Genomic DNA, 16,718 nt, shown 5'->3' on the forward strand with positions numbered 1-16,718 from the left:
ATTTACACACATCATTTCTGAAGAGGACTTTATTATTTCTATTACCTAAACCAACTCTTGGTCCAAATATGGCTAACAAAGTGACCATGAAAAAGTGAACATTCGGTGCATCGCTTAAAAATGACTCTGGTGCTCAAAAAAAAAAAAAAGAAAAAAAGAAATAGGGAGCAATATTTTTCTAAGAAAAAAAGCCTATTTGTTATGCACACTTCAGCTGATTGGCTCGGCTTTCTCTTCTTTTTCCCTCTTCATTAAATACCATTCCTCTGACTGCGACTGGCACAAGGCTGGGAGTGTTTTGGTGAAGCTTCCAGAAGTTTCTCCACTAGGGAAACTTTCTAAAACCTGCACCTACTCCAAGCAGATGAAAGCAGTTTATGAACAACCTCCACAAGCCACGGAAGCACTTGGGTGCTGTGCAGAGACGAGGCCCAGAGAGATCCCCCTTGCAGGAGGGCTTCGGGAGGCCCGCGGGAAGCCGGCAGCTCCAGGCCACTTCTCTGCGCACGCGAGGAGATGCTGCGTGCCTATGGCTGCTTGCATGTGACACTACATCCTGAAAGCAGCTGTTGTCCACGGAAGGACAACTCCACTCACGTCAAAGCCTTTTCAAAAGGGCCGTTTTTTAACGAGGAAAAGCGCGGCAGCCCCACACGGGCCCGGCACCACCACTCGGCTCCAGCGCGGGCCGCGAGCAGCAATTCCACCCCATCGCCTCGCGAAGCAGGAAAGCTCCGCTCGGGGACGCTTCCCCTTTATCCACAGGGACAGTCCCCGAACAAGAACGCTGCTAACGCCGGCCCATCAAGACCGAGCAGCCCCGCGACGCCGGCGCAGGTGCCCGCAGCGCCGCGGGGCGAGGGCGAGGGCGCGGGGTGGGGCCTTTCCCCGCCCCTTCCCGGGGCTATTTAGGGAGGAGAGCGGCCGCCGACAGGGCTGCCTTTTCCTTCCCCCTAAAGCAAGAAAAGAAAAAAGAAAAAAAAAAGAAAAAAAGAGGAAAAGGGAGACTGGACGGTGTTTGTTTTCTCAGGAGTTTTCGTGTTTTCTTTCTTTTTTAAAAAAAAAAAAAAGATTTTTTTTAAGTGTGCGGGCGCTGCCTCAGCTTTGGTGAATGATGGTGAGTGTGGGGAGTCATGGCCACGGCTGGGGAAGAGGCCTCTTTGGGGCGAGGGCCGCGCTACGGCTGTGGAGAGGCTCGAGGGAGGAGGAGGATGGAGGTGGAGCGCCCGCCATAGCTGTTAGGGCGTGGGGGCCTCGCAGCCGCGCCGCCCTGTAGCGCCGCCCGAGAGCCCTGGGCCCCGCTGAGCCCCAGGGCGTTTAGAAGCCTGGAGGGCGGCGGGCTCGAGCGGGGCAGGCGCCGGCGCGGTTCGGAGGCGGGGGCCATGTGGGCGCCGGGTGCCTTCGCCTCGCACCGCGGGCCGCCATTTTGTGGCGCCGGTGCCACGCGGCGCCGCGCGCGGTGCCTCCCGCCCCGCTGCGCCGCGGGGAACCCTCCCGTCTCCCCGCCCGAGCGGGGCGGCCCCTGTGTCCCCTTTCCTCCCCCTCGGCTGCCGCCCGCAGCCCCCGCGCCCCGGGGCGGGCTTTGCGCCTCGTCGCCCTGGCCGTTGAGCGGCCGCGGCGCAACCGTTGGCGGCGGCGGTGGCGGCGTTGGGCGCCCCGGCTCGGCGGTGTTTCCCGCCGCCCTCCTCCGGCGAGCGGGGGGAGCTGCCGGCTGAGCTCGCTGCCGGTACATGCAAGTGGATGGCTCTTCCCGGCCGTGCTGGGGGGGTGGCCCGGCTTCCCCTGGAGCAGCTTCCCCGGCTTCAGGGTTCAGTGGCGGGTGGGGAATGCGCTGGGGATGAACGGAAAACTCCCCCGGGGTGCCTCTTCAGCTGGATTTTCTCTTTAGCTGTAGCTTATTCTCTTTAGCTTTAGTCTTGCCTGATTTCACTTAGGTCGATATAGGGCTGTTAACAAATTTTGAAATGCGGTGTGGTTGCAAAAACTAGACGAATTTAGTTTAGTCGTCTGTTACAAGGCAGCCTTTTTTTTTTAACTAGAGCTAAAGCTAATTGCTTAACAGAACAGCAGTCTAGCAAAGCTGCCGCTAGTCAGAATTAGCTAAAAATCGTTACATAATTTTTTTGCAGTGTTGATATTTATTCCCCCTGCACGTGCATCTATTTGGAAGTAGACGTTATCACTGCAACTCGGGCGCTCCGACAATAACGAAGTGTTGGCGGTGTCCTTAGGAGCGGAGCCTTAGAGAGCGTTTCTGGCAGTCCGTTTTCGCGGGGCGGTGCTTGAGCGAGGGCTCCACCTGCTGCCTCCTGCGTGGACCGCAGGGCTCTGCCTCTGCGCGGGGCCGCGGGTGCTGTCATGGTAACTGACAGCCGGGACGGAGCTTAAATAGGTGTGTTAATCGCTCCCATCTACTCTAAACAAAACGTGTGGAGTCAGGGGAAGAGACGAGCCGCAGAAATTGGAAAGTTCTGCTTGTAGGGCCTACAGAGCAATGAAGGCTTTACTGCTCCAAAGTGTAAGAGTGGTGTTTGTAAGCCATGTCGGTAGATAGGTTTTCCATGTTATATCACCCCTGAATGTCTAACTGGTTTCTGTAATCAGGAGGTTAATCCCGTTTTCTGGCCATGAGTCCAACTTATTGCTTCATGGAGCAGTGCAGAGAGCAAACTGATTTAACTTCCTCTGTGGTCAAAGATGGGAAGAATCAGATGTTGGCTTTAGTGGATTGAAAAACTTTGGGCCCTTACTCTCTTGACATCTAAAATAATGTTTCTCAGAAACACTTCATGAGTGTCAGATTATCCCCAAGTAGGGTAGTATTGCAGGCGGTCAGCTTCAGGGGAGTTAGTTTACTTACATTTTTCAAATTATGGAAACCAGAAGTGGCCTAGACTTGAGTTTCATTTAGGAGTGTGAGTTTCTTGGCCGTGCTGTATATAAAAAATATAATCTTGTACATAAGGTTATGTTAAGTAAGTGGATGCCGAGGCTTATGTTGTGCTGGTAAAATAACTTCATATTTTTAGATGGGGCAATACTTGGTTGACTTGGCAAACCTTGAAAGTTATGCATTACAATGCTGGAGAAAAGCAACTTTGAAAAGGGGAGATTTTGTTTCTTGTCTTTGTGCTGTAAGACTTTCAGTTGTGTGGCTTTGTTTTTGTTAAAGCATATATTAACAAAGTTAACTTTTGTGGCTGAACAGTTTGTCAGAATGTCAAAGTAACCATTTTACATTTTAATCCCTGTGCATAGTAAATACCCCAAAGAATGGCAGCAGAAGCCATGCAGTACACAGGTACATCTGGGAGGCCTATCTGCCTCCTTTTGTGTGTGATTTCAGGCCCTTGCAGGTGCCTTCCCTGCGAGTTGTTTCCTCTGGAAGGCTGCCAGTGAACTCTCGGAGCACAGGGAATGCTTCTTCCATCTCCAGCAGACTTGGACTAGACCTGGCACAGCACTGCATGTGGTGCAAAAGAAGTAAAACTGTAGGAGTGAGCAGTTAGATCAGCTCAAGTTTGTGGTGAAGTTGCGGTCTCAGCCTTTGGTTCTGTTGCTGTTTAGCTGGGGTTGCTGCCAAAGACCAGTCTTGTGCTCTTCTTTTGCTTCATTTTTGCCCTTGTATTGCATTGTTATACTAGCACAAGTATTTACATGACTGCAAACTGAACTTGGATCAGAAAAGAATGTGTCTGAAAACTATTCCAACATTTTTTTTTTCACAAGTCGTGGGATCCAGTTCCTTCTGCAGTGATGTGAAGAGCTGTCCTGGTACAATAGGAAGGAAGGGTGAGAATTGCCCTTTTTCCATTCCTAACCTCACAGTTTTATTCCAGCTTTACTGCTGTGCTTCAGTGGAAGTTGTTCTCAGCTTTACTGGGATGAGTTCTAAGAGAATAAAGGGAATGAGATGACTTGCACTGTTTACAGGTGTAGTAGGAAGTACAACCTGAGATAGGTGGTGTGTAGGCAGGAAAGGAGTCTCGTCTGAGGGGATCGAAGGCTGTCCCAATGAACAGTTTTAGGAGATGAATTTGAACCAAGATGATGGCTTGCTGTCCTAAAAAGGAGCACCTGAACATCTTCCATTTACATTTACCTCTTCTCCTGCATTCTCAGATGCTGAGGGTAGATCTGGTGCCTGTGTGATAGCACAGTGGACTGATTCAGCTGTCTGAAACACCAGAATACTACTCTGGTTGAAAACTGTTCGCTTTGTGTTGATCTTTCAAGTTAGCTTGAGCCAGCTTAATTTGAACTGGCAAGGAGGAAGAGAAGAGATATGGGGCAAGGCTTCATCCTTTGAGGTGAAGGTGATGCCTTAACGTCACACTCGGGGGGTGAATTCTTGTTCTGTCTCTGTAATTTTGGGGCAAGTCATGTGTCACATGTACTGCTTGGTGCTGTTTATTTTCTCATTCCTTCAGTGGATGTGCATTTTGAATGATTACTGATCACTCACAGCTGCAGTTGTTTAAATAGGAACTGCAAATTAAACATGTAAATTGTTACATTAGAAAAATTGAGTGCCAGCTAATATGAATTATTAGGGTTAAAAGTATTGAATGGCTTTGACTAAACAGTTGAAGTTTTGAGTAGATAAAATGGAGATAGTGACTCACTGCTTGAATCGTAAAGCGAAGCTTATTAATGTTTTTAAAGTTTATTAATATAGAGGAGTGGAGTACCACTGAAATGGTCAGTTTAGTTGTCCTGTATCCTTAACAGTCAGGCAAAGTATGGCTGATGCTTGCTGGAGAGCAGAGGATGGTAGGTTCACGATGCCTTTGATGGTCCTGTTGGTGGTTTAGTTCTTGCAGCTGCCTTTGTAAAACATACAGTAGATTGCATGTAAAGTATAGAGTGTTGTTGAGTGGCAAATAGGATTGCAGGTGGCTTGTTCTGAACAATTTTTGAATGAATTGTTTCTTCTGGGAGTATCACCTGTGTGATACTGAATGAGCCTATAATGTAAGGGTTGTGGCATAAAGCTTTAGGAACAAAAAGGAGCATGTGAAGTTTGGATGTGCAAATTGTATAACTTCAGTTAATCCAGTATTATTCTTTTGAATATGCAGTGCATGTTTAAATTCTGCTGTGGTACAGACAATAATAGTTTAGTAGCTTTTAAAGCTTTAATAACAAGTGTTTAGCAGCTCCTCATGAAGCTTGTAGGTTTTTTTTATGAGGTGAGGATGAGTAGCGTCAATATTAAATCAAGATCTGCTTGTCCTGCTTACAACTAAATTGTAGTATAACCCTATGCGTGTTTTGTTCTAAGGTTATTTTTAAGCTTATTTACTTGAGAAATTAGAACAAGAAAATGATGGAATTCTATTGGTTAGTCTTTTTAAGTTGCATCTTTGGTTGAAGAATTTAACAGTCAGTTTCTTGCTCATTTCTGAAAGGAATTTCTTAAAGTTATCAAATGGGTTATTTCAGAGCTTCCCTGTAGATCTTGTAATAGAAATACCAGTAGCATAATGTTATGAAGTCAGATTAGAGGGTATTTAGTGTAGCCTAGTTTGGAGCTAGATTGTTTTGAGACTGATCTTCGAGTTAGTCAAGAATTTTCTAGATGAACAGTCTATTGGCAATAAATATTTTGTTTAGTTAACTGGAAAAGTGCTGTAATTTGCCCTATTGTGTGGTTTTTTTTTTTCCTCCTTTCTGTGTGTGTATAAAAGATCCTGACTTTCTGGTTTTGTAAAATATACTACAATTTGACTGACGTGTTTCTGTTTTAAATTTTTCAGTCTGCAGACGCGGAGGCCCAGTGTTCAAGCATCTCTCGGGAGGATAATACCCACTTGTCAGCAACCAGTCAAGGATATGTTTTACCAGAAGGAAAAATCATGCCAAATACAGTCTTTGTTGGTGGAATTGATATAAGGGTATTTATGTACACTTAATTCCTTGAGAGAGAGAGATATATAGTACACTTCAGTGGGGAAGGAAATGGGAATTTAATGTCTAGAATGGAACTGAGGTTTTTGGCTGTCGTTACTAGAGCTGTGGTATTGTGGTTTCATAGGAGAATTTTGCAACAGGTGAGGTCCTTACTGCAATAGGAGATAGATTTAAATGTCTTTTTTCCTGCTTTAAATGAACTAAACAGTTGAATGTGTGTGTTTGAAGGAATTTAAGACTTTGTTTCTTTCAGATGAATGAAACAGAAATTCGAAGTTTCTTTGCACGGTATGGCACTGTGAAAGAGGTGAAAATAATCACTGATAGAACTGGTGTTTCCAAAGGGTAAGTAGAACATGAATATTTGCTTTACATTGCAGCTTTTGTGGACATAATTCTTTCATAGGTGTTACAATGAGGAATTAAACAAGACACTTGAAATGTCTTAAGTGTTCTTGGGCTGCAGTTTTCTGTAATAATGAAGAGCTGTGAAACTTCGAAGTTTAGAATGAATCTGTACAATCTGCCAATAAGGAATGGTCTGATTTTAGTGTATCTATTGAAGGAGAATAGGGTTATTGTCATTTAATTGGGGAAACAGTTTTTGAAACTTGAGACACTTCTGTGGACATACCTTCATAGGATGAAATACTGACACTTTATTGGTCAGGATAGTTTCAGTAACAACCTGGAGAGAGGTCAGTTTGGTGATGCTAAGATGATGAAGAGCAGAAGGGAAGGGTTCATTCAGGGCAATATAACTGTACTCTTCTGACACCTGGGGTTAGTTTATTGAGAAGGCAGCTGACATTTGAGACGGAGTGGCACCGGAGACAGCAGTGAAGTTGCAGTGAGTGAAATTCCCATTGGGTATATAGAAAGAATTTGAAGTGACAGTGGTTAAGCACTTGGATGAGGTTGCATAGGGCATTATTCAATGGAGTTCTGTCTACAACCTCTGGGCAAGCTTTTCCGGCTTTGACATTGGCCCTACTTTGAGAAAGAGGCTTCACCTCTGGAGGTTTCTTCTGGCTTAGGTTTTTCTATGGTTCTATGAACAACTGCTCAAGTTTTTTTTTCCTAGGCATATGCAGTAATACATGAGCCAGAGATCTATTTTATTTCTTCATAAGCTACTGATCCTGTAATGCTTTGAAATGATGTTCATTTGAGTAGCTGACATGGAGGAGAAAAGGCTTCAATTGTTTCAATATACTGTAGAATTAGGTGTATGATTTCTTTTCATCTGACCTAAGAGGATATGCTGCTAGTTAGTACTAAATACTGTTCATGTTGGTCTTTTGTCAGAATTATAAATTAATGCCTGATTTAGTACTTCAGGCATACAGTAATACTCTTGGGACATGGTTAATCTTCAGTTAGAAGCTAAACAAGTAAATCAGTCTGGTTACAGAGTAATTTTTTTCTCTTTTTCAGGTATGGTTTTGTATCCTTCCTGGACAATGTGGATGTTCAAAAAATAGTTGAAGTAAGCTGTCTTTCTCTTAGCTGAACTACTTCAGACTGTAGGTACATTCAGAGGAAACTGAGCTGCATGCCGTATAGCCAAATAAATAGGGAAAGACCAAGACTGCTCGAGAACTTGTTTGTTAAAATTCCTACTAGTGTTGTGATAGAATCTTTGCATTTATTTCAGTCAGAAGCAGGATGATTATCCTTCTAATCCTGGCATGCTTGAAAGTCTCATGTCATGCTCTTGGATCATTCTCCTTGCTTTGGACTTGAAAGCCTCAATGCTTTTAACCATTGTAGCCATTTCTCCTTTCTGTATTGCACGATCATCATGGAGCTCTTATTTTTGACGGGTACATAGATGTGTCAGCATTATTTTTAAGCATAAGAGTAATACAGGAAAAGGCATTAGTTTCTTGTTTCAGTTCTTTCCAGAAGGTGGAAGTATTTTATGTGCAGGCAGCCTCTAAACTTCTTCACCTATGAGATGCAGTGTGGTATGATTTCTTTGTAGTTCATACAGGATATGAAAGGATAGAACTGTCTAACCATTTTGTTCTTGGAGTTTAGTATCAGAGAAATATCATTTTAAATGATAAGAATTGCCAGCTAGAATCTTGATGTTACTTGCTTCTGGTAGCAGGTCCCAAACCACTGACAAAGCTTTGTCTTTTCTTTCAAGTTTGAGGCCAATAGCTGTAAAAATAGTTTGAAATAATTGCCTTTTTGGAGTTTATGCTTCAGAAAACTCCCTTTCCCCTAGATGATGAGGTCTTTGTTTCTGAAGCTATTAAAGACAGGAAAGCAGGGCTGAAAGAAAACCCTAGATAAAAGTGCTAGGCATGTATTTAGTATTCTTTTAAATTCAGATGTTTCCTGGTGGTAAACGTTTTGATAAAGGTAAAAGGGAACCCATTTGGACAAAGAGTCCAGTAGCAGATTCTTGATTCCTGTTTAAAGACTTAAACCTTGTTTTTTTGATAACACTTTTGCATCACTTGCTTTGATAACACTTTGGATCCAGGTTTGATTCCACCTGTGATTCCACACTGATCCAAACTCCAGAGAGAACCTGCTTGCAATACAGAACAAAAAGCTACTTTCTGCTTTGAGAGGAGGCCTGCTTTGAAGGGAGGCCTGCCTTGCAGCAGCTTTCATTTCTCAATTGAAGAGGGTGGTTAGATGGTTCTGGCCACAGCAGGACTGCAGGATCAGTAAAAGTCCTGTCAAATAGGTTTTGGTAATTTTTGCTGATCCAAGATGTTTTTTCCTTCCCCATACTATTTCATTCAGGATCTCTCAGTAGGAGGTGATCATCAACTAGAACAGTGTCTTTATATCAATGAATTGCTCTGATGGCCTATTTTACAACCAACAATAAAACTGCTGTCATCCAGATATAAACTGCTATCTTGGAGAGGGGGAAAAAAAATCACATAGGCCATCTTCTAAAGTCAGTCCAAATCAAATTTTAAAGAGGCGCTGGTGGTGGTGTTTCAGCCTGCCTACATCAGCAAATGCTCTTCTGGATGTAAAACTGCATAGGCAATCTGACTGAAAAAATGCAAATTTCAATTTCTGCAGGGCAGTTGCCTGAAATTATTTTTTTTGTGATGCCCCCAGATATTACACTGTCAAAGCACTGCTCAGTCATTGATCTTGAAAGTCTGAAATCCTACCTTCCTGCCATAATAGCTTTCCACTGCCCTCCAAATGCTTCCAGTACTCTCTGGTATTGGGGTCACACAATCTTCATGTTTGGGTTTGGCTCTTTCTTGTTTAGGAAATGTGTTGGAAAGGAAGGCGCGTGGCCTTGTAAATTAAGTTTTGAGGGATGCTAGACTTCATAGTCACTCTATACATGGCCTCAGGCATTCTGTTGAGGCAAGGATAATAAAACCTGTGTGCTTAAAGCAGTAAATGCGAGGCTCACTGTCAACTAGTCTGTAACTTTGAACTAGTTGTAGTACATGTTACCCTTAGTAGGCAAATAGATGTGCTGAAAGCGCTGCAGGAAGTGAGAGAAAAAAGGTGTGAGGTGTTCAGGGAGGTGGGGGAGGAGAGGAGAAAAAACAGCTATTGCAGTAAAGCCTGGGTTGGAATTCATTTGGGGCTGGAAGTATAGTAGAGATCTCGAAGTGAACAAACCACCCACTTTGCTGATTCCACAGCTTACATAATAATTTGTCTTTCAGTCACAAATCAACTTCCATGGCAAAAAGCTGAAACTGGGGCCAGCGATTAGAAAACAGCAAAACTTGTGTAAGTGCTTACAAACTTGATTTACAGATATATTACTTCCTATAGATTTACATCAACATCCTTGCAAGTGACTTTATCTGATGTAGGATGTATATTACAATTAAGTTGTGAGTTTTTATGAACTCACTGCTTGTATGGTGTTGCAGAGTATTGTATTAAAAAAATGGCAACTTGGTTCCTAGCATGTTGTCTGCAAATACAGTACAATGGATTGAGTCAAAACCATAATGTAAAATATTTTAAAGCTTCTGCAGACTCAATTTACTGTTCAAATACTCAAAAAGCTCTCTTAATACTTTTTTCTTTGCTTTAAACAAGGTTCTTATATGCACCCCAGACCTTTGGTTTTTAATCCTCCTGCACCACAGTTTCATAGTGTGTGGAGTAATCAAAACACAGAGCCATATATGCAGCCTCCAGCTGTTATGAGTCCAGTAACTCAGTATGTTCAGGTAAGGCTGTTGATGCCACTGACTTGTGAATCAGAAATGTAAGCACATACAGCTTGTGGAGTATATTTTGGGATTCTACTTTTATCCTACATGCTTACTCTCCTAATACATCCCCCAGTAGATATTGCTCCTGGCTTCAGACCACTTGAAATGCTTTAGCAGAATGCCAACAAGTTTGAAAAACTTGAGCTTACTCAATGATGTGTTTTCTTTATAAAAAGAAAACACAGTAAAATTGCACACTTGTTATTGGAAGGTGAAGCTAAGATTAATTGTATAACAGCTCTTCAGTGGTGAGATAGAGCTTTATAAATGCTCTTCACACATCCAGTGCCTCCATGTAATTACTGCAATGCTGCCTTGCCTTAAAGCTTGTGGCTCACTGGCACTTAAAATGTAGTTTGGGGGTGGGGGGGTGAGGGTGGAATTTGTGTTTCCAGTAATTGTGAAACCAGAGGCTGGCTGTGGCATTCTTTATTTTCTTTCTACTGGTCAGGCAAGACTTTGTTTCTGGATTCTTGCCACAGTTTGGTGATACTGTGTTATGTGGAAATACTGTATTTTGGCATCTGTTAAGGCTGTGAGCAACACAGGGTGTATGCCTACAGGATGTCACTTTGTTGATACTTCCCAGGTATGGTCAGAATACTCCAGGTCTTCTTGAGGGTTCTGTACTCTCAATATCTGTGGGAGGTTCTCTAGTGTGCTTTAAAAAAAAAAAAAAAAAAAAATTACTTTAATATATTTTGTGTAGCAGTTGTAGATGAGTAAACTGCAGTGTTTCAGGAAAATTCTTAGAGCGTTTGATCAGCACTTTTGCTGATACTGTAAGTTGGTGGTAGAGGGGAAATAGTTTGGGAGGAAGTAATTCTCAAGTGCCTGTATGCTTTTATTTCTTGAAGCATCTGATGGGATTCTAGGTTAATGTTTTGTCAAAATATCTGTAATAAAGAAATGCTAGGAAACTCCCTAAATTCTGCTGTTTACCTTTGGCTCAGAACTGATCTTCAGAGTATAGCCCGTTATTTTGTAGTAGCTTGCTTAGTTCAGATGTATTTTATAAATATAATGGGGAAAATCATATTTCTGAAGTGACATCAGCCACATAGGTTTTTTTTTTACATGTGTAGCGCATTAAAATCCCACTTCTTGCGGATTTCTTTTTCCAGTAAAAAGTGCTTAAAGTCCTATTGGAAATCAGGGAGTTGTAAGGTTTTTGTAATAATGTCTTCTGGAACTGGAATTCTAATGATTATGTTTCAAACTTTTCCTTGCTTTTTTAAATATCTCTGCAAAGAGGTGGGTTTTTTATCTTGTCTCAAACTTGCATTCAAGAAATGGTTTATTTTACAGACATATCCATACAGTTCACCAGCTCTGTTGATACAGCAACAAGTTCCTGTAGGATATCAGCCAGCTTACAACTATCAGGTATGTAATCGCTTAGCTTAGGAGAGAAAAAGAAAAAAAGGGTTATTTGGTGACTGAGCACTCCAGAATCCTTGACAAAGGGTTTTTGGGTATTAAAAACTTGCTCGATCTGTTTCATTTTTGTCAGATGAGTGCTGTAGAAGTATTAAACACTAGCAAAAAGGAATAGCTTAGCTAGCTATTCCTTGTTATTTTAAGGGGTTTCATTTAGAAATGGTTTTGCATTTAAATGCTAAGGATTTAATAATGCCACATGAATTATCAGCAGATAGCACTTGTTTCAGGAGGCTGCTTTATTTAACCTGTATGTTGCCTGTGGCTGTCACAGGTTCACTGCTTGAATCCTTGTTCCTTGGTTATCTCCAGTTTAACCTACTGAAGTGCCTCATGATTCTCTCGCTTCCTGTACACCTACCAAAATTTGCAAGGGATATGAGTGTGTGGAGCAACAATGTGGGTCTGGGACTCACGCTTGTTGCTTATCTTAATTCTATGCCAGGATGTGCATCAGAGCCTGCGAAATGCATCTCACCTTGGTGTTCAAATGATGGTTTGATAGCTCAAAATGTAAGAGTTTCAATTATGTAGAATAAAGGGCAAAGTGAACAATAGCTAATTTTTTGGATACACCTAAAATGCTCCCTACATTATTTTATACTTAACTAGGTTATGTTTAAGTGACTCTGGAACTACCATAAATGTAGTAGATATGTTCTAATAGACTATGTTCTAGTACAACATAGCAAGCTGCTACATAACTTTTTTAAAATTTTGTAACAGTAAAACATCTTCCAGGTCAGCAAAAATATAAAATGTATGGATCAGTAACACGTTCTTAATAGAAAATTTTACCTCTCAGTGTTTTGAGTAGTTGATGTTGGTCACCTAAATGGAACAACTGATAAGTTTTTATCAGAACATCACAGAATGTGCTCTTCAACTCAAAAATGTATGAAAAGATGCTTAATTGGGGAGTGACTTCGGAATTTGTGAAACACGCGGGTAGATGTGTGTGTGTGCGCGCATACACACACGCCTTTTTCTTTTAGAGGAAACTAGATATTTCTGTGTTACTGTGATTACATTTATCTTCCTAATCTTTGGAAAAAATTTTGTAGCTTGGAATGAGAAGGGGTGTGGGGTACTTGAATTTGAGCAAAGCCTTGTGCTAAATACAATGTACACATGTAAAAGCTGTCTTGGTAATGGAAGACAGTAAGGAAAATGTCCAGATAAAGCACTGATAAACAGAATTGTGAAATACTATATACGAATCTTGCTCGTACAGAATGTGTGGGAAATAATGTGAACCAAGACTAATTCTTGTTCAATCTTTGTTTAAGGTTCAACCACAATGGCTTGCTGGGGAGCAAAGGAATTATGTTATGCCTCCGGTAAGCTCACAGATTTTTTTACTTAGAAAGCGTCAGCTTTTCAGCAAGCACAACATTCTGCCTGCTTGATGGTCGCTCTTGACTGTGCTGACCAGATGTGTATGGAAGTCTGGTCTATATAGATCTACGGTGGCTGACAAAGTAGCCAGTTGTTTAGGATATCATATTTACATGGCAAAGCAAACCTGCCTGCTTTATGATGTTCCCTTATGCTTTCTGAACACAGAGTTCTGGGAATTCAGCTTGGAATGGATTTGGTTCTTTGTGAAAAGCTGAAGAAAAAACAACTGGTGGCTGAATGCATCCTTTAGTATTTTTCCAAAAAAGAACGATACGCAATAAGACTTTGCAGATTATTTTAAAATAAAGACCTCCAAAATATTTAGCTCTGCAAATGGTGATGATTACTGATTTAACAGCTGTTTAAACAATTAGGGTGCTACAGTCTGTAGATGGTGAGATCCACAAGTGCGATTCTGTACTGCTTCAACACCGACCAGGATTGGTATTCACTTAAGAACTTTTTAATGTATTCTTTGAACACTGTTTAATTTAGTGCAGTTTCCATTAAATATCTAGGAACCATAATACCTAATTTTCTTTTGAATAGTATTTTTCAAGCTAATTCCCAGTAGGCATCTGTAGAATATACAGAAGGTAAATAGAAAAATGAGGGAAAAATGAAATACCATGCATTATGTCTGTGATCAGATGTGACAGTTCTTCTCTGATCATACTAGAGAAATACTTCATTAATAACATCCCTAAACATCAAACAGCCACAATGTATTACTTGCTAATTAAATGATAGTAAGCCAGAGTGTTTTAGGGAAATTGTAATGGCTTTTATTAGACTTCAAAAAACATGTTTATAGGAGAAAACAGTGTTTCCAGAACTCTGAAACAGCTTCAAGTGTCATTCCTTACAGACTCCAAAGCCACCGCCATGCGTGGAGATAATGTGTACTTGTGTACTTGTTGGTCAGAGTTTGCTCATAGAATGCCCCAATCGTGTGTGATATTTTCTGCTATCGTGTGTATAGGGAGAGCGCTTAGGAAGGAGCACGGCATCTGGCTGCTCACATCGTAGCTTCTATATCTCTCAACACTCAGTTTAAAATTTTACTGGTGAATGCTGGCCTTTGCGAAGTGTGACAGCCACATCCTACATTATGTGGCAGGTAACGTCCTCAAGAGTGATGCTCCGAGCAAGTGAAAACTACTGTTCAGAAAACTACTGTTCAGTCTGGGTGTACTTGGCTGATTTCAGAAAGGAACTTTTTCACCCAAAAAGTGAGAATGCCGTTGAGATTCTGGTAAAATTAGGTGTAAAAGCCACTGATCCTGTCAGGAAACATTTGGAAGGATGTTGCTTTACCAGCCTCTTGACTGTTAAAACAGATCCTTGCACCAGGCTGCCAATGGCAACATTGCATTACTTAAAAAAAAAAAAAAATAAAAAATAAAAAAAAAATGTGTAGCTGCTGGAGGTTAAATAATCTGACAAAACTAGAAAACTGAGAAAAATCTTACCTGAAGTATAACGGCAAAGCTGGCACGGCTTACAGGTGACTCTGCAACTCTAAACTTTTTCCCAATGTAGATTGCAGGGGAACATGCAGATATAAATAAACTTTAGCTTTCACTAGCTAACTACACTATTTCAAAAACTATGCAGGTTTATACTTCAGTAAGCTATCACTATAGTGAAGATCCTGACTTTATCCAGACAGAATGTGCTGTTCCAGAGCCCCCACAGTCGTCTAGTAACAGTCCACAAAAGGTAAATGCTTTAAAACTTCAACTTTTTTTTTGTCTTCATAAAACCTAGTCCCAGAAACTCAGCCAGAGGTGTTGGGTTGCTTGATAGAGAGGGCCTGTGGCAGGTATCCTGGAATCCTAGAAATGAAGGTTAGAATTGCTGCTGCAATCAGCTGCTTAATCCAATGTGTGTCTCATTTGTTTGCAGTGTCAAAATCCTCACATTCCCTTGAAGTAGTTAGCACTTGTCTGCAGCAATGGGTGCTGTACAATGTGTAATTTGGTGGCCTTCTTAATGAAAGACAGCAGTATTTTTGAATGGCAAGGCTCTGTTTAATCCCCCAAGAATGACAGGGGACACTGCAGGTACTGAAAAATAGCAGACAGTTAGCATCTACTGCTGTGTTATGCAGATTCTGAGTCTTGAAATAGCTGAGCAATTTTAATGCCATTACCACTTTATTCCTGTGTTGGTCAATAGCAATTTTTGAATTTTGTCTTAGAAGTTGGAGTAGTCTGGCATAAAAATAAACTAGTGTGCTATTGAACAAACCTAGTAACCTCTGAGGGTGGTAATATAAATTTTGAATGTTTGAAGATTTAGAAAAAAATCTTGGGAAACAAAGGACTGAGAGCAATATTGAGCAAACCGTGTGATGCAGATGCATTGCTAATATTGGGCTAACTAGTATCAGTAGTGTGGTAGATGGGCATGTAACTATATTTCAGAAATCTGTGGACAGGAGCATACAGACAGTAGTATCCTGCCTGTTCAATCCTGAGAACCGGCTGAGAAACACTTTTGTCTCGCAAGAAGACTACTTTAAGGTATGTAGTGAAAGTGAGATGAAATTCTTAGAGAAGAGCTGGTCTCAGGTACTCAGTTACACGATACTATAAAGATGCTCTTATGTGGCTCCATTTGGGATGTGGTGATTTTATGTTGGGTGGTGGGTTTTTTCCCTTGGTGATGTTTTAAACCTCTTTTGGGAGATACTGATTGCAGTAGTTGGCTCCCAGATGCTTAATACTGGAAAGAAGTACTCAAAACAGGGCATCTGTTTAAGTGTGTTAATACAAGGCTACATAGAAGTTGCAGCAAGCTGCTCATAGGTATTTAGAGCATAGGAAGGCAAACTATTCCTAAACAACAAACTACTGAAAGGACAGCAGGTTATTCCCTAGCCTTGCTCTGGAGAATGTTGAGTTTAAATGTTGTCAGCTGTTTTCACCGGTTATGATGGGTAACCATAATAGTGTAAATTAGCTGCACTTCAGCTGATAAATAATAGTCCAGATCATCTTGTACAACACTGACTCCCATTGATACATCTTGAATCGATGGGAAACTCTTTTGCTGCCTCTGTCATGGTAGAAGCTTCTAAATCTTGAATGGCTTTTTCTTTCTGTTTTCTGTTAAGATTTTGACATTCTATTTAAGTATATTTTGCTGCTTGTTTTTTTTGACAGACCTGTTGAGGCATCTGTATTCTGAAGCAGGAGCTATGGAGGCTATATTAACCGTTTTTGGAGGGGAATCGATAGAGTACCAAATGCCTGAGGATACAGTATTAATGAAACTCTAGTTGGTCCATTCCAAGTAATGCTATCTAGTAACACTTTTCCCCCCTGTCTTTCTCCTGTTTCATTCCAGGAGAGAAAGGTGCATCACTTCAGAAGAAGCCGAGCAGTGCTCAAAAGTGTTTGATTGGCAACACTGAAACTTTGAAGTGCCTAAGTTCATTATCTTCATGTTACTGCAGTTCAGTTTAGTAAGATTTGTAGTATCGTGTGACCTTTTTCAAAAAGTTGCTTCAAGTTGAAGTTAGTGTTGATATTCACCTGTTCAGAAATGTTATTTTTGCTTGAGCAGTTTGAACAGTTTGAAGTTGTAAGAGTTTGTAAGTTTGCATGTTCTATTACTAGTTTGCATGCTTCCCCTTCCTTGATACTAGAATGTTTAAATGCAAGAGTTCATATGGGCAAAGCACTTTTGGTTAACTTAATTTATGTGAATTTTCTTCTGAGCTTT

General features: G+C 41.3%; 1 protein-coding gene across 1 annotated transcript; it reads left to right on the forward strand.

The window, feature by feature from the left end:
• Positions 1-1,072: 1,072 nt before the first annotated feature.
• On the forward strand, positions 1,073-16,471 carry DAZL (deleted in azoospermia like). Its single transcript, XM_088521056.1, has 11 exons — positions 1,073-1,117; positions 5,760-5,897; positions 6,167-6,258; positions 7,351-7,402; positions 9,582-9,648; positions 9,967-10,100; positions 11,454-11,531; positions 12,875-12,925; positions 14,604-14,708; positions 15,416-15,514; positions 16,341-16,471. Exons 1-11 carry the CDS (start codon positions 1,112-1,114, stop codon positions 16,392-16,394), a joined length of 876 nt encoding a protein of 291 aa, XP_088377182.1. The 5' UTR covers positions 1,073-1,111; the 3' UTR covers positions 16,395-16,471.
• Positions 16,472-16,718: the final 247 nt, after the last annotated feature.

This window comes from Tinamus guttatus, unplaced genomic scaffold, assembly GCF_059628265.1.
Source record: "Tinamus guttatus ecotype Peru unplaced genomic scaffold, ASM5962826v1 Tinamus_guttatus_pri_ptg000115l, whole genome shotgun sequence".
Classification (NCBI taxonomy): Eukaryota; Metazoa; Chordata; class Aves; order Tinamiformes; family Tinamidae; genus Tinamus; species Tinamus guttatus.

Coding starts and splice junctions, on each gene's coding strand:
- DAZL (XM_088521056.1), top strand. Junction 7,403..9,581: donor ATGTTCAAAAAATAGTTGAA/GTAAGCTGTCTT, acceptor TTTGTCTTTCAG/TCACAAATCAACTTCCATGG. Junction 11,532..12,874: donor AGCCAGCTTACAACTATCAG/GTATGTAATCGC, acceptor TCTTTGTTTAAG/GTTCAACCACAATGGCTTGC.